At 45.3% G+C, this 22,886-nt stretch overlaps 1 protein-coding gene across 1 annotated transcript in view; it reads right to left on the bottom strand.

Annotated features, from left to right (window-relative positions):
• TMEM63A (transmembrane protein 63A) overlaps positions 1–22,886 on the bottom strand; it is a 67,078-nt gene that overhangs the window by 17,948 nt on the left and 26,244 nt on the right. Inside the window, exons 8-13 of the mRNA XM_073671847.1 lie at positions 21,646–21,754; positions 11,914–11,984; positions 11,332–11,412; positions 2,267–2,390; positions 1,827–1,960; positions 1,612–1,749 (exon numbers count right to left, since the gene is read on the bottom strand). Coding sequence (XP_073527948.1) covers positions 1,612–1,749; positions 1,827–1,960; positions 2,267–2,390; positions 11,332–11,412; positions 11,914–11,984; positions 21,646–21,754 — 657 coding nt within the window. The remainder of the gene's footprint in view (positions 1–1,611; positions 1,750–1,826; positions 1,961–2,266; positions 2,391–11,331; positions 11,413–11,913; positions 11,985–21,645; positions 21,755–22,886) is intronic.

Raw genomic sequence — 22,886 nt, 5'->3', positions numbered from 1 at the left:
TGGGGGATGGAGGAGAGAATTGAAGGTGTTGAATAGTTGTTTGGGGTTGTGAGACAGGGAGGATATGAGAGATGAGAAGTATGTGTGTTTTGCTGCAGTGAGTGTGGACTTGAAGGTAGTGAGGGACTGTTTGAATGTGGTGAAGTGCTCATTGGAGCGGGACGTTTTCCATCTACGCTAAGCAACTCTGGAGGCCCGTCGCAGTTCTTTAGTTAGGCTGGTGAGCCAGGGTTGTCTGTTGATTGTGCAAGCTTTGGTATGTGTGAGGGGGGTGACCGAATTGAGAGATGCAGCTGTTGTGGTGTTGTATAAAATGGCAGCAACATCTGCATCATGTAAGGACCTAATGTCTGTAAGAGGGAGAAGGGATTCAGAGAGTGAGTGTAGGTCAAGGTATTTAAGATTTCTGCGAGGGTGTGCAAGTTTGTGGAGTGGGGACACTCACATCCCCAACTCACATCAGGACTATAAGATCCCAGGTACGTTCAGCTGTATCACATCTAATGTAGTGTACTTAATTATATGTACCAAATGTCCAGCTGGGGGTTTTTATGTAGGGGAGACAGGGCAAAAACTTAGAACAAGGATGAATCATCATCGCCACACAATAAAAGAAAAAAGAATAGATCTACCTGTAGCCAAGCATTTTTGTTCCCCTGATCACAGCATCACAGACATGAAATTACTGGTATTAAAAGGTAACTTCAAATCTCAGAGAGAAAGGAGAATCTCAGAATATAAACTGATGATGACCTTTAACACTTTCAGAGCAGGAATGAATGTGTCGCATGGATTTATGTCATTCTACATCAACTAAGGAATGTGCTCCTCAGACTCTCAGACCTGTGAGGTCATCACAACACTGGACACAGGACAATAAAACCTTCACAATCCTTATCTATTAACTGCTAAAATATTTATAGCCAGAACTGTTTATTTCTTCCATAATAACTCTGCTTTTCTTCACCTGTCTTACCTATTGCATTTTTTTTTCCTTGTGTGTCTTATTGTGTATAAATACGTGACTCTTCAGATTTGGTGTTATACTATGCCTGATGAAGAGACCTGAGTAGTCTCGAAAGCTTGCAATTTGTTACCATCTTTTCAGTTAGCCATTAAAAGGTATCAACCACTGAGGACTCTCAAATCTAAATATTTTTCTATCTACTGGCTAACACGGTACAAGAATATATATTTTCCCTATATTAAGTATATAATTCCACATGTGTTAATTCATAGTTTTGATGCCTTCAGTGTGAATGTACAATTTTCATAGTCATGAAAATACAGAAAAATCTTTAAATGAGAAGGTGTGTCCAAACTTTTGGTCTGTACTATATATATATATATATATATATATATATATATATATATATATACACATATATCTATCTATCTATCTATATACACACACACACACACACACACACATATATATATATATATATATATATATAATCTTTATTTATATAGCGCCAACATATTCCGCAGCGCCTTACAATTCAGACAATTTCCAGACATTATGGGCGCTGTCCCCATTTGGGCTCGCAATCTACATTAAATATATATATATAATTTTTTTTCTTTTACGTCATCAGTCCCCCAGCTTACCAGAAGATGTTCTCCGGGTAGGTGGCGTACGTCACCGACCACTTTGTGGTACGAAGCTGTCGGCCGACGCTCGATGGCTGCGGTTCTGTGGCACATTTGTATTGATGACATTTGATGGCGTTGAAATCTTTCAGGATGCTGAGGAAACACAAAGCCTTACTCCACCGCGTTATCACAGACACCCTATGTAACTGCTGACTACTTGCCGCACTTACAAAGTGGCCATAGACTTATCGGAAAACGTCACAAAGGTGATCCCAATGGGCGCGTTCCGGGCCAGCTCCAGCTTAGATGCATATTCCTGCTCCAGCTTATCCGTCACTGCAGTGTAATATTCAATCGCTTCAACCTAAGCGTAAAATATCACATACATAATTACACAAATAAAAAAATACTAAAAATAACTTACCAATACAGATCTCACAGGGGAGGTCACCCAGCTTTCCTGCACTTCTGAATAACCCAGATAACTAGTTATTAAAAAGTTTGCACCAGGTTTTAACTGCATCACTGATCCATATAATACGTAATAATTTCTGGTCCAAAAAAAAAGAAAAAAAAGTATGTTACGTCATGAACATGAAGTGAGAAATTTATGCACGTCCCCATGTGTCAATGGTTTAATAGGACCCAACAGTACCAGATCAGCACCTACCCTCTCACACCCACGCATTTCACAGCAGCACAACTGTCCACATGGCTTGGGGTTAATAAACACGTACTCTCCGGTTTTGTTGTGTAGTTTTATGTAATACGCCAAGATTTTCTCAGCTTTCGTTCTAGAATAAATAGAAAAAAATAAAAATATTAACAGGTGAACAACTGGAAAGCCGTATATGAGCCACAAATCTCACTGGTGGTAGCTTAAGAGGTGGGGGTGAGCTGTGATATCACCTATTGTGAATGGTGGATCCTGTGTTATCTACCGTATATAGAGTATATCAGTAGTGATGAGCGAGCGTGCTCGCTACTGCTCGGTGCTCGCCTGAGAATCTCACGGCTCGACATGCTTGGCGCTCGACGAGGACTAATCCATCTGCAGAGATATCAGGCTGGCAGTGTATATAGGCAGGCAGGGTATATAGCAGACTGCAGTGCATATCGCACAAGAGGCTCCATTCCAGTTCTGTCTGCTGCTGCTGTCAGACATTTCTAGACAAAGGCCCAGGTCTCAGGGACCAGGAATAATTTTTTTGGCTCTTAATCCTCATTATTTGCTTAAAAAGCAATCCAGAGAAAACCGTTTTTCTGCGCCGTTTGCTTGTTGGCACTGCAGAATACAGCCAGGTCCTTTCCATATTACATCGCTAAAAATCCAGCTATTTAAAACTGTGGTTTGTCCGTCACACGGATCACAAATAATTGTGCTGAAAATACTGCCATTTCTGGCCTCCATTAAAATTTGTTTCAGTGTGTCAGTGAAGTTTTTGACACCGGTTTGCTGTTCAAAATAGTTACCTACAGGCCAGGTATTTAAAATTCTGGTTTGTCCATCACACGGATCACATATAAGTACGCTCCAAATTCAGTCATTTGTAGTGATTGTGGAAGATATTGTCCTCCATTTAAAATGGGCAAGGCACGTGGCAAGGGACGTGGAACTGGACATGATGGTGCATGCAGAGGCCGAGGCAGTGGGCAAGCTGAAATTGTGCCACAACAAACACCCACATCTTCTCGCTCGACCTTCCTGTCCCAATTAATAGGGGACCGCAGAACACCACTATTGAACACAGAGCAGTGTGAAAAGGTTATTGCTTGGATAGCAGGTAATGCTTCCACTCACTTAGCCACAACCACCACCACCTTGTCTTCCACACGGTCAAGTCTCAGTAGCCGTGAGTCTGGACTGAATATTCCTCACCCTGAACCTCCTTCCTCCCACCATGCAGAGTACCCAGAGCCAATTGATCCATCCCACACTTGGACACTCCGAAGAGCTGTTCACTTTTTCATTTATAGATTCGGGCCTCTCGCCTGGTCCACTTGAAGCGGGGTAACAGGAGATCGCATGTAGCGATGCCCAAATATTTGAGCAGCCACGTTCACACGAAGGCGACGATGGGAAAGTGTCACAAGAGGTGGACGATGATGAGACAATTGCCAGAAAGTCAGGAGGAGGACCAGGGTGCGGAAGTGGAAGATGAGGTGGTGGATGATATAGTAACTGACCCAACCTGGCAGGAGGACATGCAGAGCGAGGACAGCAGCACACAGGGGAAGGAGGCAGAGCACCCCAACAGGCAGGAAGAAGCAGTGTGGTGGCCGCAGACAGAAGGCAGGCAACCGTTCCCCGTAACACCAACACGAAGGAAGTTGCCAGTACAACTGTTAGGTCTTCCAGAGTCTGGTTGTTTTTTTAAGACACTGCCGATAACCCCAAAAAGTCCATTTGCATGAGCTGCCAGGCCAGCATCAGGAGCAGTGGCAAAACGACCAGCCTGACCACCACCAGCATGATCAGGCACATGGCAGCAAAGCACCCGACTTTGTGGGCCGAACCCCAGTGTCCAGGAACAGTGTCTGTGGGTGGCACCATTGCTTCTTCCGCTGTTGTGCATGCAAGCCAATCCCCTGTCCATAGTGCATGCAAAGATGTCTCCTGCCCTGCACCTGTCGTTGCACACTCTCAAGTAGCAGCATCAGGAAGTACGTCCACGTCCTTGTCCCAGCGCAGTGTTCAGTTGTCCATACCCCAGTCCTTGGAAAGCAAGTGCAAATATGCAGCCAACGCCCCACAGGCCACGCTACTAAATTCTCACATTTCACAACGGTTTGCACTCGAAATGTTGCCTTTTAGGCTCGTGGAGACGGAAGCATTCTGCAACCTGATGGTGGCGGCTGTCCCTCGGTACTCGGTCCCCAGCCGCCACTATTTCTCCCGGTGTGCCGTCCCCGCATTACACAAGCACGTGTCCCAATACATTAGCCGTGCCCACAACAACGCAGTTACCGGGAAAGTCCACCTAACCACGGACACATAGACAAGTGCTTGTGGGTAGGGACGGTACATCTCGCTGACGGCACACTGGGTTAACATAGAGGAAGCTGGGAACCAGTCGGACCTTGGGACGGAACATGTCCTCCCGACGCCAAGGATTGCGGGCCCTAGGTCAATCAGGGTTGCCCCCACAGTCTACAGGTCCTGCACCTCATACTCCTCAGCTTCCTCCTCCTCCTCTTCAGCCTACATCTCCGAAATGACCACATCAGTCACAAGCTGGAAGCACTGCAGCACTGCCTCGGCCAAGCGGCAACAGGCTCTGCTGAAGCCAATAATATGCTTAGGTGACAAATCGCAGAATGCTGAAGAGTTGTGGACAGCTCTGAAAGAGCAGGCAGATCTGTGGCTCACACCGCTGAACCTACAGCCAGGCATGGTCGTGTGTGACAATGGCTGGAACCTGGTGGTGGTTCTGAGGCGAGGCGAGCTCATACATGTACCATGCCTGGCCCATGTGCTTAACCTCGTGGTTCAGCGGTTTCTCAAATCCTACCCGGAGCTGCTTGTTAAAGTACGCCGCCTGTGTGCCCATTTTAGAAAGTCACCTACAGCTTCCGCCGCCCTTGCCATGTTTCAGCAGCATTTTCAGGTTCCGGCTCACAGACTGGTATGTGATGTCCCCACGCATTGGAACTCTACACTGCAGATGTTGGAAAGGATTTGTGAGCAGAAGAGGGCAGTTGTTGAGTACCAGCATCAACAAGGCCATCAGTATTCAGTTGAGACTCCACACATAAGACCTCAGGAGTGGACATGGATGTCAGACATATGTACCATCCTCCAAAACTTTTGAGGACTCCACCAAGATGGTGAGCGGCGATGACGCCATAATTTGAGTCACCATCCCGCTTCTCTGTCTTCTGAAACGCTCTCTGCTCACAATCAAAGAGGATGCATTGCAGGCGGTGCACGATGAGATGGAGCAAGGAACCATACAGGGTGATTACACACAGCCCAGCCTCATCTCATCACAACGTGGATTGGGTGACAATGAGGAAGAGGAGGAGGAGGAACAGGAGCTAGTTTCATGCGCTATATACGGTACTACCTACACAACTGTCATACCGTCTGTTCAGCGTGGATGGCCAGAGGACAGAGAGGAGAAGGAGAGCATGGTCAGGCATCCTCTTGGTGAGGACACGGAAGTCTTGCCTGTTAATAGTCTGGCACGCATGGCTGAGTTTATGTTACTCTGCCTTTCCCTTGACCCTTGTGTTCTCAAAATTTTGGGTGACACTTCTAGACCCGCGCTACAAGGAGAAATCTATATCTCTTATTCCTGAGGTGGACAGGTCTACAAAAATGGGGCAGTATCAGAAGGCCCTTGTTGTGGAACTATTAAAAAAATTCCCATCTGAAAATGCTGGCGGCAGAGGTCACAGTTCGTTGGACAACCAAGGAGTACAGGAGAGAGAGACACAAATGCAATCCAGCAGAGGCAGGGGAACACTGTCAAAGTTCTGGGAGAGTTTTCTCAGCCCCTCCCATCGCACAGGCCCTGAGGAGGGGGGTACTCTCACAAGAAGAGCAAAGTTTGGGAAGATGCTGAGAGTACCTTGCCGACCGTACCAACGTCCTCCGTGATTCCTCTGTGCCTTATAATTATTGGGTATCCAAGCTGGATACGTGGCATGAACTGGCTCTCTATGCCTTGGAGGTCCTGGCCTGCCCTGCTGCCAGTGTTTTATCAGAGCGGGTTTTTAGTGCCGCCGGTGGAATTATAACTGATAAGCGCATCCGCCTGTCAACTGAAAATGCTGACAGGTTGACTCTTATAAAAATGAACAATAGCTGGATTGGGCCAGACTTCTCAACACCACCGACTGATAGCAGCGTAACATAAACTCAAATCCAGTGTCTTTTCTTGGGAGGTGTATTCCCTTGCACCTCTTCACACCCACACATGGGTATACGCTTCCTGATTTTGGCTATTTGCTCTTGTCCTCCTCCTACACCTCATCCTCATCCTCCACCACCACCACATCACCAGGGTGACCGTGGTCCGTGACGCAACACCCACATAATTTTTTTAAAGGGTGCTCATGATGCCCGTAAAAAAAAAAAATCATACAGTATGTTCAAGTATACCCCCCAGGGGTAAATGTTTGTCAGCCCATACACTTAGTGCATAGGCATTACAAGTATAGGAGACCAGCTCCTTTCTAATGGGAACATTTTTTTTGAGGCCCTCTAAGTTTTTTCCAAGGGGCATTGGAGTGCCTCCCAATTTTTGGCAGCCCTTGCATTCACTGCATAGGCCAACACTATGGGAGACTCTCTCCTTTCTAATGGGAATTTGTCATTACTGTGGCCCTGTCTTTAAATTGTTAGTGGGGTTTTTCCTAAAACTGGTCAGCATGCATGCCCTATAACTGTATAGCAGACCCTCTCCTTTCTAATGGGAACATGTCGTACCTAGTTACTGTGGCCCTGCTCTATGTGTCTTTAAATTGTTAGTGGGGGTTTTCCCAAATTTTGGCAGCCCTTGCAAGTCACAGCATGGGCATTACCACTATAGGAGACCAGATCCTTTATAATGGGAACATTTCTTTTACTGAGACCCTCCTCTATGTCTCTTCAAAGGGGTATTGGGTTGCGTCCGAATTTTTGGAAGCCTTTGCAGTCACTGCATACGCAATAACAGTATAGGAGACCCACTTGTTAATAATGGGAAAAACAAAGCATAGCCGGCTGATGGCTCTCTAACAACAGCGAGGGCCGACTGCTGGCCTCTTAAGAATATTAAGGGCCGCCTGATGGCCCTATAAAAATAGGCTTTGTGACTTTCAGAGTCCCTTCTTCATAAATGAAACAGGATGTGTCTGACGATGTGTCACACAACACATGGCCAGATAAGGTTGTAAAATGTTAAAATGACATTTCCCGGTGAATGCATTGTCTTAAAAAATAAAATAAAAAAAAAACAGTAGGATTTTTTTTAGTATAAAAAACAGTCGCAAATGTAACCTCAATATAAATTACATTGTTGAGCTCCTGCACCTCCTCCTATATCTCCGAAATGACCACATCAGTCACAAGCTGAAAGCACTGCAGCACTGCCTTGGCCAAGCGGCAACAGGCTGTGCTGAAGATAACATGCTTAATGCTTAGGTGACAAACCGCCCAGCGCTGCAGAGTTGTTGAAAGCTGTAACACAGCAGCCTGATCTGTGGCTCTCACCGCTGAACATACAGCCAGGCATGGTCGTGTGTGACAATGGGCGGAGCCTGGTGACGGAGAAATGACAGCCGGAGTAGATACGGTTTCCCTCTATGCCAGTCCTTTCACCGAGCTAAAGAATATGGCTGTGATGAAATACAACTCCCACTGAGAAGCTGTTTCAGATTGAAAAACAGCAGCTGCAAAGTAAGCGCTATCATGAACTCTCCTGAGGTAGAAGCCAAGGCACACCAGAGGATTCTCTGATGGGACCGTCCAACCCTGCCGAGAAGCAGTCCTGGCTAAGAAAAGTGTGTGGGAAGGTTCCCAGACACTCTATGGCTGCTTTTTTACTGAAGAGGAAACACACGCAAACATGGAGAGAACATAAAAAGTCCTTGCAGATGTTGTCCTTGCTGGGATTTGAACCCAGGATCCCAGCGCTGCAAGGCTTCAGTGCTAACCACTGATCCAATGTGCTGCAGTTCAGCCTCTAATATCTAACAGGCTGGAGAAACTTGCACCTACTGCCACTCTATCTTCAGCTCCTTTGTGAGAACCTATTGTATTTGGGCAGCCACTCAGTCTACCAAATAAAATTCCTGAGAAGGAAATTGTGGATTGCTTCGCTACTGGTACTGGGGGCAGTGCTAATGCCATGGCGTCGTACCATAGTTTACTGGAAATATTCCAGGCTGGTAGGAGGCAATCAGATTCCCACAGAAAAGTACCAGCAGTAATGTTCAGGGACCCACGCTTGTAGAAGGTGGAGATAACACCGGGAGAAATAGTGACAGCTGGGGACCGAGTATGGACACGAGGCATGAAGTATGAGGTTGTGAAAAGCTACCGCCTCCACGAGCCTAAAAGGCCACATTTCAAGTGCAAGCAGCTGCCCAGAAATCTGGCAGTTTCGTATTGTGGCCTATGGCTGGCAGCATACTTGCGCTTGCATTCCAAGTAACAGAAAACTAAGCAGATGGTGGCCTCTATCATCATCATGGCCTCACCTCGGCACTATGAACTCTCCTGAAGGAGAAGCCAGGGCCCACCGGAGGAGTCTCCGGTTTTTTGGTGGGTCTGTCCAACCCTGCCGTGAAGCAGCCCTGGCTAAGAAAAGTGTGGGGGAAGGTTCCCGGACACTCTATGGCTGCTTTTTTAATGTGGATTGGACATGCTTACGCATGGTATTTCTCAAACCGCATTGCAGATCAGGCCATTGCCCAACTCTGTAGTCATGAAATTAAATGCGCAAAGAAAGATGTTTGTGTGTCAAAGCACCACCGACAAGTGCGAGCTGATGTTGGACGGGCTGCCATTGCTTCTGCAACAAGTTGCATTAGAGGACTTCCTGGGAGAAATGACACCCAGAGTAGATACAGTTTCCCTCTATGCCAGTCCTTTCACCGAGCTAAAGAATATGGCTGTGGCGAAATACAACTCTCAGCAAAAAAAGTTATGGACTGGCTCCGTACCCACCCTGGCCACATTCACCTGTCCATGTGTTTGTGGTTAGGCGGTCCTTCCCAGTGAGTGCACTGGGGAGGGCACGGGTAATGTTGTGGGACCCGTGCTTGTGGAAGGCGGAGACGATACCAGGAAAAATAGTGTCGGCTGATGACCGAGTATGGATACCCGGTCGCCGCTGCCATAAGATTGTGGACAGCTTCCGTCTCCATGAGCCTAAAAGGCCACATTTCAAGTGCAAGCAGCTGTCAAAAATTTGGCAGTATAGTATTGCAGCCTGTGGGTGGGTGGCTGCATACTTGCGCTTGCATTCCAAGGAATGGGGTAGGGACAACTGAACGCTGCAGTGGGACAAGGACATGGACGGTGATTGTTGCAAATCTGCAACGACAGGTGCATGGCGGGAGGCATCTTCGCTTATGATGGGCACACTTTTAGGCAGTGACCTGGGAGTTAGAGATGCTTCCAGAGGTCTTCCCCATGCTGTTCCCATGTCTTTTCGGCACTGTATGCATGTGTCTGATAATGTGTCACACACCACATGGCCAGATAAGGTTGAAAAATGTTAAAATGACATTTCCTGGTGAATGCATTTGTCTTGGTTGAAAGCAATGCAAAAGTGCAAAAACGCATTAAAAACGCTACGTGTGAACATAGCCCAAGGTGTGGAGGAGTATTTTTGTTTTTGGTTATTTATTTTGCCCTATATACAAGTCATTACCCTGGAAAGGATGTTCCTTAACATATTTCCCAGGAAAATCCATTTTGGTTTCGTTTTTGTATGTTTTATTGTGAGTCCATAAAAGTGGCATAATACTCTGACAACGTTGTTGACAGCAGTGACTTTTTAGGCCCTCCGCAGACCACCGGGGGGAGCCGCCTGAAAAATGCTCGAGTTTCCCATACACTTACATTGGGCTCGTTGCTCGGGTCGATCACCCGAGTATTCCAATGTGCTCGACCCGAGCATCGAGCACCCGAGCATTATAGTGCTCGCTCATCACTAGTTATCAGTTATGGTACAGGACGAGGAGGAAGTGAGCTGTGACAATTTCTGGTGATTGGTGGATCCTGTTTTATCTGCTGTGTATAGAGGTGACCGTCATTACAATCCTGTCTGTGATGATAATGAGACTGCTGAAACAATTTCTGAACAGAACAGGAAGTGTGAGACTAATATACCGCCTAGTGGCCAGTGAGAAAATTGCAAGACTTCTGTTATTCTATAGATATTGATATGGAAAATTGAAGACAGAAAAAATAAGTAAAAGTAAATTTAATATAAAAACCTGAGTTAAACAATGGGTCAATTTTGAGGATGCCTTCCCTAAAGCAGAGGTACATCCAAAGACGTCTCATTCCTGTCATGTGACCACTGCAGCCTGTCACAAGCTTCAGTGGTCAGGTGACCGAAAAACAGTACATCATTCTGCCCCACCAGAGATTTTACTGGAGCTACGGGGGTCACAGTGGGTGAATAATTTAGCATTTGCCAACTCTTTGCTTTTGTAACTTTATTATCTATCCTTTTCTGAGCTCCTCTCAGCCGCGTTATGACCATAGACCATATCAAAGTTGAATGTCAGGGAAACCAAGAGTGTAAAAGCCCTTTTTTTTAATGAAATCAAAATTCTAAAAACATATTTTCAACCTAAAATACATGTATTTAGGGAAAAAAAATATGCCTAAAAGAAAGTGGCTAACCCCTTTAATAGAGAAGTATTCGATTTCTGCGCTCCTGTTATTAGACTGTTTTCCAATGCTGTGATTTGCTGCCACCTAGTGGTTCTCTGTAAAACTACATCCATTGTCATTTAGAATCCAAGTCGTCAATCTTTCTGGCCATGAATATTCCTTAGAACGTCGTCTGACAATCAGTCTTTTGTTTAAAAAATGACAGTGCATCCAGAGTTGTGCGCTTTAGACAATTAATAGCCATAATACCAACTAGGAACTCACTTTTACTAGCCAGAGAAGATTTATGTCCCCCATGCTTTACACTGCTGCTCTCCTTGTTAATTGTTAGTAGACGTGCAGAATTTCTCAGCAATAAGGATTGATAAAAAAATACTAGAAACTAGCCACATTACCTCTGTCTGGAAATTCGGAGAAGGTGGGAGACGTCATAGCACAATCGTACGTCGACCACCCGGCATGCTGGATAGGCCTCACTGCAAGAAAAGCAACATGTAATGTTTTGCCATATAATCAACCATAGAGTTAAAGGGTTTTTCCACTACTAGACAAATCTGTCTGGCGGAAGAGTTAAGGCTGCAGCCGATCAGATGTCGCTGATAACGATCACATAGTGCTGAAAACAAAGTCTTAGGAGTAACTGGGGGACACAGCACCAAATTACAAAATGGTGACGGTCCGGCCTGGGGGAGAGTATGTTTACTTTAGGATTTAACAAGAACCCCTTTAAGGAATAAAAGCCAGGCTCTAATCACCACTTGGGGGAGCTGTATAAATGCAAATACAGTGAGCTCCTCCTAGTGGCGGGTGTAAGAAATCACACTTTTTATACTTAAACATGTTTTTCCACGGGATGTGGAGCTCATAAAAATGGACCACACCACCCCTTTACCTCTTCCTTAAAAGATATCTTTATATTTTATATCAGTTCAGAATTTGTAACCAAAAATTGAGATGATGGACGGTCTTGCTCCTACCTGAAGTGCTTGCTGATAGTCTCCTCTTCAGCATCATGGGGTAGTCCTGTTATAAACAGGCTCTGTTTCACCTGTGGAGCGGGAAAAAAAAAAGTTATTCCATCAATTTGTAATACGTGGCAATACCCCTTTTAAAAAAGGAGTTTTCCACCTAAGGAGCCGTTTTCATTTTTTTTTGTACTTAAATACGTGTATTTTTAGCTAAAAATGTTTTGCATTTTGGTTGCATTAAAAATTGTGCACAGTTTTCCCTTTATAGCCTCTATGTCACACTATTGCTGGCTGCAGAATGAGTTCACTGAGAATCCATCAGCGAGCTCATTCTCCCAGCCCAATGGGAGAACTCTATTATTTCTGAGCTGTTCTCAGCTGACTTATAACCACAGATCACATCAAAGTTGAATGTTCCGGGGGAAAAAAAGCCTGTAAAAGCAAAACTGCAAAAAATTTTAATGAAGCCAAATAGAAAAAAATATTTTTAAAAATAAAGACAGAAATAAAATAATTAAATACCCTGCTATAAATAAGTAAAAGCAATAGTGAATATAAATAACATTGGATACTTAACAAACGCAGTTTTTGATTTTAAAAAAAAAAAAGCGTTATAGCCCCCCACCAACGTCAAGGTGTACCCAAGACATTGGTGGGATGGTTTCTACACTTTTTTTTTTAATGAAAAATGGTGTTTACTAAGTATCCAATGCTACTTATATGAACTATTACTTTTACTTATTTATTTACAGCAGGGTATTTATTTATTTTGTTTCCGTCTTGGTTTTTGCCTATTTTTCGGCCAGTGTGGACATAATTTGTGTGTGTGTGTATATACACACACACACACACACACACACACAGTATATACTGTATCTATATACACTGCTCAAAAAATAAAGAGAACACTTAAACAACAGAATATAACTCCAAGTAAATCAAACTTCTGTGAAATCAAACTGTCCACTTAGGAAGCAACACTGATTGACAATCAATTTCACATGCTGCTGTGCAAATGGAATAGACAATAGATGGAAATTATTGGCAATTATCAAGACACCCTCAATAAAGGAGTGGTTCTGCAGGTGGGGACCACAGACCACATCTCAGTACCAATGCTTTCTGGCTGATGTTTTGGTCACTTTTGAATGTTGGTTGTGCTTTCACACTCGTGCTAGCATAAGACGGACTCTACAACCCACAGAAGTTGCTCAGGTAGTGCAGCTCATCCAGGATGGCACATCAATGCGAGCTGTGGCAAGAAGGTTTGCTGTGTCTGTCAGCGTAGTGTCCAGAGGCTGGAAGCGCTACCAGGAGACAGGCCAGTACACCAGGAGACGTGGAGGGGGCCGTAGGAGGGCAACAACCCAGCAGCAGGACCGCTACCTCCTCCTTTGTGCAAGGAGGAACAGGAGGAGCACTGCCAGAGCCCTGCAAAATGACCTCCAGCAGGCCACAAATGTGCATGTGTCTGCACAAACGGTTAGAAACCGACTCCATGAGGGTGGTATGATGGCCCGACGACCACAGATGGGGGTTGTGCTCACAGCCCAACACCGTGCAGGACGCTTGGCATTTGCCACAGAACACCAGGATTGGCAAAGTCGCCACTGGCACCCTGTGCTCTTCACAGATGAAAGCAGGTTCACACTGAGCACATGTGACAGACGTGGCAGAGTCTGGAGACGCCGTGGAGAGCGATCTGCTGCCTGCAACATCCTTCAGCAGGACCGGTTTGGCAGTGGGTCAGTAATGGTGTGGGGTGGCATTTCTTTGGAGGGCCGCACAGCCCTCCATGTGCTCGCCAGAGGTAGCCTGGCTGCCATTAGGTACCAAGATGAGATCCTCAGACCCCTTGTGAGACCATATGCTGGTGCGGTTGGCCCTGGGTTGCTCCTAATGCAGGACAATGCCAGACCTCATGTGGCTGGAGTGTGTCAGCAGTTCCTGCAAGATGAAGGCATTGAAGCTATGGACTGGCCCGCCCGTTCCCCAGACCTGCATCCGATTGAGCACATCTGGGACATCATGTCTCGCTCCATCCACCAACGTCACGTTGAACCACAGACTGTCCAGGAGTTGGCGGATGCTTTAGTCCAGGTCTGGGAGGAGATCCCACAGGAGACCATCCGCAACCTCATCAGGAGCATGCCCAGGCGTTGTAGGGAGGTCATACAGGCACGTGGAGGCCACACACAATACTGAGACTCATTGTGACTTGTTTTAAGGACATTACATCAAAGTTGGACCAGCCTGTAGTGTGTTTTTCCACTTTAATTTTGAGGGTAACTCCAAATCCAGGCCTCCATTGGTTAATAAATTTGATTTCCATTGATGATTTTTGTGTGATTTTGTTGTCAGCACATTCAACTTTGTACAGAACAAAGTATTCAATGAGAATATTTCATTCATTCAGATCTAGGATGTGTTATTGGAGTGTTCCCTTTATTTTTTTGAGCAGTGTATATAGATACATATATATATATATACAGTACAGACCAAAAGTTTGGACACACCTTCTCATTTAAAGATTTTTCTGCATTTTCTTGGCTATGAAAATTGTACATTCACACTGAAGGCATCAAAACTATGAATTATCACATGTGGAATTATATACTTAACAAAAAAGTGTGAAACAACTGAAAATATGTCTTATATTCTAGGTTCTTCAAAGTAGCCACCTTTTGCTTTGATGACTGCTTTGCACACACTTGGCATTCTCTTGATGAGCTTCAAGAGGTAGTCACCGGAAATGGTCCTCCAACAATCTTGAAGGAGTTCCCAGAGATGCTTAGCACTTGTTGGCCGTTTTGCCTTCACTCTGTGGTCCAGCTCACCCCAAACCATCTCGATTGGGTTCAGGTCTGGTGACTGTGGAGGCCAGGTCATCTGGCGTAGCACCCCATCACTCTCCTTCTTGGTCAAATAGCCCTTACACAGCCTGGAGGTGTGTTTGGGGTCATTGTCCTGTTGAAAAATAAATGATGGTCCAACTAAACACAAACCGGATGGAATAGCATGCCGCTGCAAGATGCTGTGGTAGCCATGCTGGTTCAGTATGCCTTCAATTTTGAATAAATCCCCAGCAGTGTCACCAGCAAAGCACCCCCACACCATCACACCTCCTCCTCCATGCTTCACGGTGGGAACCAGGCATGTAGAGTCCATCCGTTCACCTTTTCTGCGTCGCACAAAGACACGGTGGTTGGAACCAAAGATCTCAAATTTGGACTCATCAGACCAAAGCACAGATTTCCACTGGTCTAATGTCCATTCCTTGTGTTCTTTAGCCCAAACAAGTCTCTTCTGCTTGCTGCCTGTCCTTAGCAGTGGTTTCCTAGCAGCTATTTTACCATGAAGGCCTGCTGCACAAAGTCTCCTCTTAACAGTTGTTGAAGAGATGTGTCTGCTGCTAGAACTCTGTGTGGCATTGACCTGGTCTCTAATCTGAGCTGCTGTTAACCTGCGATTTCTGAGGCTGGTGACTCGGATAAACTTATCCTCAGAAGCAGAGGTGACTCTTGGTCTTCCTTTCCTGGGGCGGTCCTCATGTGAGCCAGTTTCTTTGTAGCGCTTGATGATTTTTGCAACTGCACTTGGGGACACTTTCAAAGTTTTCCCAATTTTTCGCACTGACTGACCATCATTTCTTAAAGTAATGATGGCCACTCGTTCTTCTTTATTTAGCTGCTTTTTTCTTGCCATAATACAAATTCTAACAGTCTATTCAGTAGGACTCTCAGCTGTGTATCCACCAGACTTCTGCACAACACAACTGATGGTCCCAACCCCATTTATAAGGCAAGAAATCCCACTTATTAAACCTGACAGGGCACACCTGTGAAGTGAAAACCCTTTCCGGTGACTACCTCTTGAAGCTCATCAAGAGAATGCCAAGAGTGTGCAAAGCAGTCATCAAAGCAACAGGTGGCTACTTTGAAGAACCTAGAATATAAGACATATTTTCAGTTGTTTCACATTTTTTGTTAAGTATATAATTCCACATGTGTTAATTCATAGTTTTGATGCCTTCAGTGTGAATGTACAATTTTCATAGTCATGAAAATACAGAAAAATATTTAAATGAGGTGTGTCCAAACTTTTGGTCTGTACTGTAGGTCTATAGAAGGACGTCCTCACATCTCTACAATCTGATTGAAAACTGACTGATTCAATTCCCACTCGCCCTGTCTCAGCTGAGTAAGACTCAGGAAGTCTGCCGTGCGATTTTCTATCCCTTTTATGTGGAGGGCTGATAGGGACCCCAAATTTTCTGTGGCTAACTGAAAGATCGTCTTCGTCACTTGCATCAGAGGGTGGGACCGGGTACCCCCTTGGTGATTCAAGTACGCCACTACTACCCGGTTGACTGAAAACACCCTCACGTGGTGACCTCGAAGAGAGTGAAAAAATTCCCGAAGTGCGAATTTTACTTCCAACAGCTCTTTCATGTTTGAGGAAACTGATATTATGTCTTCTGACCAGACCCCCTGAGCTATCAGATTGTTTGAGTGAGCCCCCGAACCCCTGGGGCTTGCGTCTGTGGTCAGGATCTGAGGTGTAGGGATCACCCATGGAACGCCCTGGGATAGATGTTCTATTCTCTCCCACCACCTTAGAGAAAGTGTAGTTTTTAACGACAACAACATTAGCTGCCCTTCTAAATGCCCTTTTAGTGATTTTTCTGCTTCTAGGATTTCCCACTGCAAATCCCTGGTATGTATTTGGGCCCATTGGACGGCCGGGAAGCATGCGGTCATGGAACGTAGGAGGGACATAGCTTTCCGCAGAGTCATAGACGGGTGATCTCTTGCCCGAGATATCTGGGCCATGATCTTGTGAATTTTTTCTCTTGGGAGGCGACATTTCTGTTTTTTTTTAATCCAACTTGATGCCCAGATATTCTTGTACTCTGCTTGGCTCGGTTTTGGAGTTTTTTTAGATTCAAAAGCCAGCCTAAGTTTGTAAAGGAATCGTTGACCTTGGCCAGCTCCTCTCTGCAATTTAGGAAGGAACTGCCTATTAGCAGAAAGATGTTTTGTTCCGTTAGATGTTCCATCACCTCTGCGATGACCTTGGTGAACACCCTTGGGGCTATTGCAAGGCTGAATGAGAGGGCTGTGTATTGACAGTGCTTGAATACCCCCCCTATGGAAATTGCCACCCTGAGGAATTTCTGGTAATCTGTGTGGATGGGGATGTGATAATAAGCGTCCTTTAGATCCAGAACGGTCATAAAATAATTCGAAAACAGCATTTTTACTGAAGTTTTTATTGTTTCCATCTTAAAGGCCTGTACCTTCAATAGTTTGTTCAATTTTTTCAGATTTATGATTGTCCTGTAAGTCCCGTCCGTTTTTTTCCCTCAGGAACAGAGGGGAGTAGAAACCTTCGCCTTTTTCCTGAGTTGGGACTTCCTGAAGGACTGCTTTTCCGAGCAGGCATAGGATCTCCTGTTCTAAAGCTAGTTGCTCTTCGTTTGAGGATCTTTTGGGCGTTACTATAAAGTTTGGATGTGGAGTTGAGTGGAATTGGAACTTCAGAACTGATTTTATTAGGTCCAGAATCCACGAGCTGTACGATATTCTTTCCCAGGTCGGGAGAAATCCTGATAGCCTTCCCCCCACCCGGGGAAAACCCTCATTGGGAGGGTATCTGCTGTCATTAGGGGGTCTGTTGAACAGGAACACTTTGGTATTCCTCCTCTTATCCTCCTACTTATCCTGGCCCCTAGGGGGTTTTCTGCGGATAAATCTTTTGCTCCGAAAGGACTTCCTGTAAGAGGTGTTAGATAGGATAGGGAAAAGCTTTTTATTGTCCCCGGCTTTCTCTAGAATATTGTAGTGTAGGCCCAAATAAAAAATTCACCCTCACAGGGTATGGAGCATAACCTTGATTTTGTCTGTAGATCCCCGGGCCAACATTTAAGCCAGAGGGCTCGCCTGGCTGCATTAGCAAAACCTGCTGCCCTGGCTGCTAACCTGACCGAGTCAGCAGAGGCGTCTGCTAAAACAGCGGCCTCCACTTTCATTACCGGGATGGATTCTAATATCGTGTCTCCAGATGTTTTTTCTCCTAGGTGTGTTTCTAACTGGTCCAGCCAGACCATTAATGACCTGGCTGTACATGTAACCGTTACCGCTGGTTTCAACCCTCTCTCTGAGGCTTCCCAAGATCCCTTTAGGAAGGTGTCCGCTTTTTTGTCCATGGGGTCTTTTAACACCCCCATATCTTCAAATGGGAGGGAGAATTTTTTAGATGCCTTAGCAATTGCCACGTCCAGTTTTGGCGCCTTCTCTCAAAAGGAACATGCAGGGTCATCAAATGGGTATTTTCTTTTTTGGGATAAAAGGCCCTTTCTTTCTGGCCTTTTCCACTCCTTTCTAATCAAAGAGAGGACTTTCTCATTAAGTGGGAAAGACCTTCTCTTTTTTTTGCTCTAGCCCACTGAACATCATGTCCTGGACCGATCTTTTAGGACGGGGGTCCGTCAGCCCCATGGTGGATCTGACTGCTTTGATGAGACTATCTGTTTCTTCAATAGGGAAACAGCTCCGCTCCCCCTATTCCTAGATGAGGATGAGGACGATGAAGAATCGGACACATTCGAATCTACCTCGCTGTTCTCTGAACTACTTCTGGATTCAGGGGATATGTTCTTGTTCTGTTTTTTCCCCCCTTGAAGGGACCTAACGGTGTCTTCTACTTGCGACTTTATTAGGGATCTGAGTTCTAAGGCGAATTTCGGGGTCTCTGCAGATAGTCTACTCTATACAAGAGCTGCAGCGTCTTTTTACCCAAGTAGTGGGTAACTCCTCTGTGCAAAGTGCACAGGTCCTATGTTTAGTTTTGCCTGCACTCTTCCTTCCCTAATGAGAGAGTAAAAAGAGAGGGGACCCTAGTTACAAGGTGAACTTTCACGAAGATCACTTACCAATTTGACGTAAGAAGGGGTACCGGGTTAGGAGGTGGAACCATCTTTGTAGACGGAGTTTCCCTCCGAGTTGACGCTGCAATGGAGTCCCTGCTGCGCTGCAATGACCTTCCAGAACACCCGCTCCCACTGCCTCGATCATTGCGATGGGAAGGGTCCTCCTGGCGTCCTGCCTTCTTCTCCCGTTTTTTCTTTTGTTGCTGCTGTGCTGGTGGTGGAGACTGGGAATGCAGAGACTGCACTTCCAAAATCTCCTGGTCACTCATGGCTTCACTGAAGACCATCAGAAGCAAGTCCCTGGTGTCTTTGTTGGTCTTATAAGGCCCCAGGAACAATCATCTCCAACTGGCTCTCAGAAAATAATTACTCTCTCCTTTTTATTTTTTTTATTATCTACTGCATGCTCCTTGGGAATGCCGCCCCCCCACCCCCGCAGCATGCGAAGGACGCCCGCGCATGCGTAGACTGGTTTTCCCAGTCATACTTTGCGGCGCCGTATCATTGGGAGGCGCCGTATCATTGGGAGGCGCCCGGCGCACCCGCGCGTGCACGGTGGAACCTGGAAGTTCAGCTCACCAACACTGCCTGGCTGCTTCTGGGTAGGGGATTTGGGCTTCTCCACCGCCGCATCTAGGGAGGTCCAGGAGAGGGCCACAGACTCCAGCAGCACCTGCATGATGATCCTCCGTGGTGTGAGGGCACTCACGCAGCGATTGGCCTCCCTCTTCCAGCTGGATCTCCCTGCACACCCTAGAGGCCCACTGACCCCAGCGGTGGCGCTTCAGGACACCGCACCAGCCGACGCAGGGAACCCCCACTGCCTGAGTCGGCCTGGCTCCATCGACGATCCTTTCCTCAGGTATGGCTTCCAATGCAGGTACTCTAGGCTCCCCGTCAAGGACAGGAAGCCAACTGATGCAGGAGAGAGGTACCGCCCTTTTTATCTGCAGGTTTTCTGTCCTTGAAGGGCGGATCCCCACTCTCTGTGGTGCCGTCATGGGGGAAAGAGAAATAAGAATCTGATCCCCTACAAACCATTATGAGAGTTCTGGCTCCTCCAGACCAGTTAGACGCTCCTAATCAACTCGTTACCTGCATTAAAGACAGCTGTCTTACATAGTCACCTGCATAAAAGACTCCTGTCCATAGACTCAATTAATCAGTCAGATTCTAACCTCTACAACATGGGCAAGACCAAAGAGCTTTCTAAGAATGTCAGGGACAAGATCGTAGACCTGCACAAAGCTGGAATAGGCTACAAAACCATAAGTAAGACGCTGGGTGAGAAGGAGACAATTGTTGGTGCAATAGTAAGAAAATGGAAGAAATACAAAATGACTGTCAATTGACATCGATCTGGGGCACCATGCAAAATCTCATCTCGTGGGGTATCCTTGATTATGAGGAAGGTGAGAGATCAGTCTAAAACTACACGGGGAGAACTTGTTAATGATCTCAATGCAGCTGGGACCACAGTCACCAAGAAAACCATTGGTAACACATTACGCCTTAAAGGTTTAAAATCCTGCAGTGCCGGCAAGGACCCCCTGCTCAAGAAGGTACATGTGCAGGCCCGTCTGAAGTTTGCCAACGAACACCTGGATGATTCTGTGAGTTATTGGGAGAAGGTCCTGTGATCAGATGAGCGGAAAATGGAGCTCTTTGGCATTAACTCAACTCGCCGTGTTTGGAGGAAGAGAAATGCTGCCTATGACCCAAAGAACACCATCCCCACTGTCAAGCATGGAGGTGGAAACATTATGTTTTGGGGGTGTTTCTCTGCTAAGGGCACAGGACTACTTCACTGCATCAATGGGAGAATAGATAAAGCCATGTACCGTAAAATCCTGAGTGACCACCTCCTTCCCTCCGCCAGGACATTAAAAATGGGTCGTGGCTGGGTCTTCAATGACCCTAAACATACAGCCAAGGCAACAAAGGAGTGGCTCAGAAAGAATCACAGTAAGGTCATGGAGTGGCCTAGCCAGTCTCCAGACCTTAATCCCATAGAAAACTTATAGAGGGAGTTAAAGCTCCAAGTTGCCAAGTGACAGCCTCAAACTCTTAATGATTTAGAGATGATCTGCAAAGAGGAGTGGACCAAAACTCCTCCTGACATGTGCACAACCCTCATCATCAGCTACAAACAACGTCTGACTGCTGTGCTGCCAACAAGGGTTTTGCCACCAAGTATTACGTGTTGTTTGCCAGAGGAATCAAATACTTATTTCTAATTGAAAATGCAAAAAAAATGTATCTAATTTATACAATGTGATTTTCTTGACTTTTTTTTTTGGATATTCTATCTCTCAATGTTAAAAATAACTGACCCTTAAAATTATAGACTGTTCATGTCTTTGTCAGTGGGCAAACTTACAAAAACAGCAAGGGATCAAATAACTATTTCCTTCACTGTACAAGGGCTGACAGCGGCATACTATTTAAAACTATGAAGTGCTTAAATTGACAAATATATATCCCCCATCTGCTTTTAAGGGTATGACCAATATTTTAGGGGTTCTTTTGTTCAGGGGCCTAATGTCTTGATCAGAGTGGAGAGAGGTGACATAGTGTCTTTTGTCCTGCATTACATTATTATGGATATTGTGTAATGCTTCATTTCCCCTCTGGTGGTGCTGCAGGGAAATTGAACACTTCCTGTTAGGTTTCATTCACTGATTACAGATGATTGCTGATCATCCCAGCAGGGGAATAAATTACGCTAGAATCTTTTTTTTTTTTTAAACTACCAATTGTTAAAAATAATTATTTTTCTATACGTGCTACAAAAGCTCTTCTTTACTTACCTGATTCTCTTCCTTGTACTTTATGACAGATGTGTGATGTCGCATGAGGATGACAATTAGGATGAGATATATGACGCCTATGACCGTGTGGACCCAAAGAAGGCTGTCCCTGCACATACAAACACGTGACATTACAAGAGGCTCCGAAAAACTCCTGTATGGGTCTCGACTTGAATAAAGTCACATTTAGCAATGTGTACAGGACCTTGAACACTATTATTATCTTGCAAAGACTGTTGAATTTTTGTTTGTTTTTTCCCTGAAGCTGCCCATAAGGACCTCATGTGCCCCCTCTACACCAATTGGGGGTTTCTGGTTTATAAAAAAAACTAATTTCTATCCCAGTATGCAGCATGCTCCTGAGCTCCCTCTAGTGGTGGCTGCTGGCAGAATTTTATTCTTTTACTGTACAGAGCTTTGAGACTGACACAAATTCTATTTTACACAAAGGTTGCTTATTCAGCTCAGTGGCAATTTGCACTAACTCTCAATTGTGAAGAAGAGTGAATTTCAAAATATTGGAAAATTATTTCTTGTCATTAAAAATAAACTTAAATCACAAAAAACACACATTTCTTCTCTCTTTTGAAAAAAAAAAATCACCTGCTTATATAATTTCAGTGATCTTCTCGTTCGCTCAGGAGAAAGTGCCAACAAGGACAAGTCAGCTCATGTAATTCAATCAACATGACTGAGTGCTAACTGTTGCTTTAAAATTAGACTGGTGATTAAAATCATTGTCTTAATTTCTTAACCATGGTTTCCTCCCAAGAAACATGTGCAGTCATCATTACTTTGCATCAAAAGGGCTTTACAGGCATGGACATTGTTGCTTGTAAGATTGCCCCTAAATCAACCATTTATCAGATCATCAAGAACTTCAAAGAAAGAGGTTCAACTGCTGTGAAGAGGGGTTCAGGGCACTCAAGAAAGCTCAGTAAGTGTCAGGAGCGTATCCTAACAAGGATTCAGTTATGGCATCAGTTCAGCACAAGTGCAGAGCTTGCTCAGGAATGGCAGCAGGAAGGTGATGGTGCATCTGCTTGCAAAGTGAGGCAAACGCTTTTGGAGGCAGGCCAGTGGTCAAGAAAGGCAGCAAAGAAGCTAATTTTCTCCAAGTAAAACATCAAGGAAAGAATGACATTCAGCAGGGAGTACAGGAATTGGTCATGGTAAAAGTTACTTTCTCTAATGAAGACCCCTACAGACTGTTTGGGACATCTGGAAAAATTATTTTCCAG

Source organism: Phyllobates terribilis, unplaced genomic scaffold (genome assembly GCF_046119375.1).
Source record: "Phyllobates terribilis strain yellow unplaced genomic scaffold, ASM4611937v1 Scaffold_3__8_contigs__length_932513732, whole genome shotgun sequence".
In the NCBI taxonomy this organism is placed as follows: domain Eukaryota; kingdom Metazoa; phylum Chordata; class Amphibia; order Anura; family Dendrobatidae; genus Phyllobates; species Phyllobates terribilis.
This window is presented reverse-complemented; position numbering and strand designations above follow the sequence as displayed.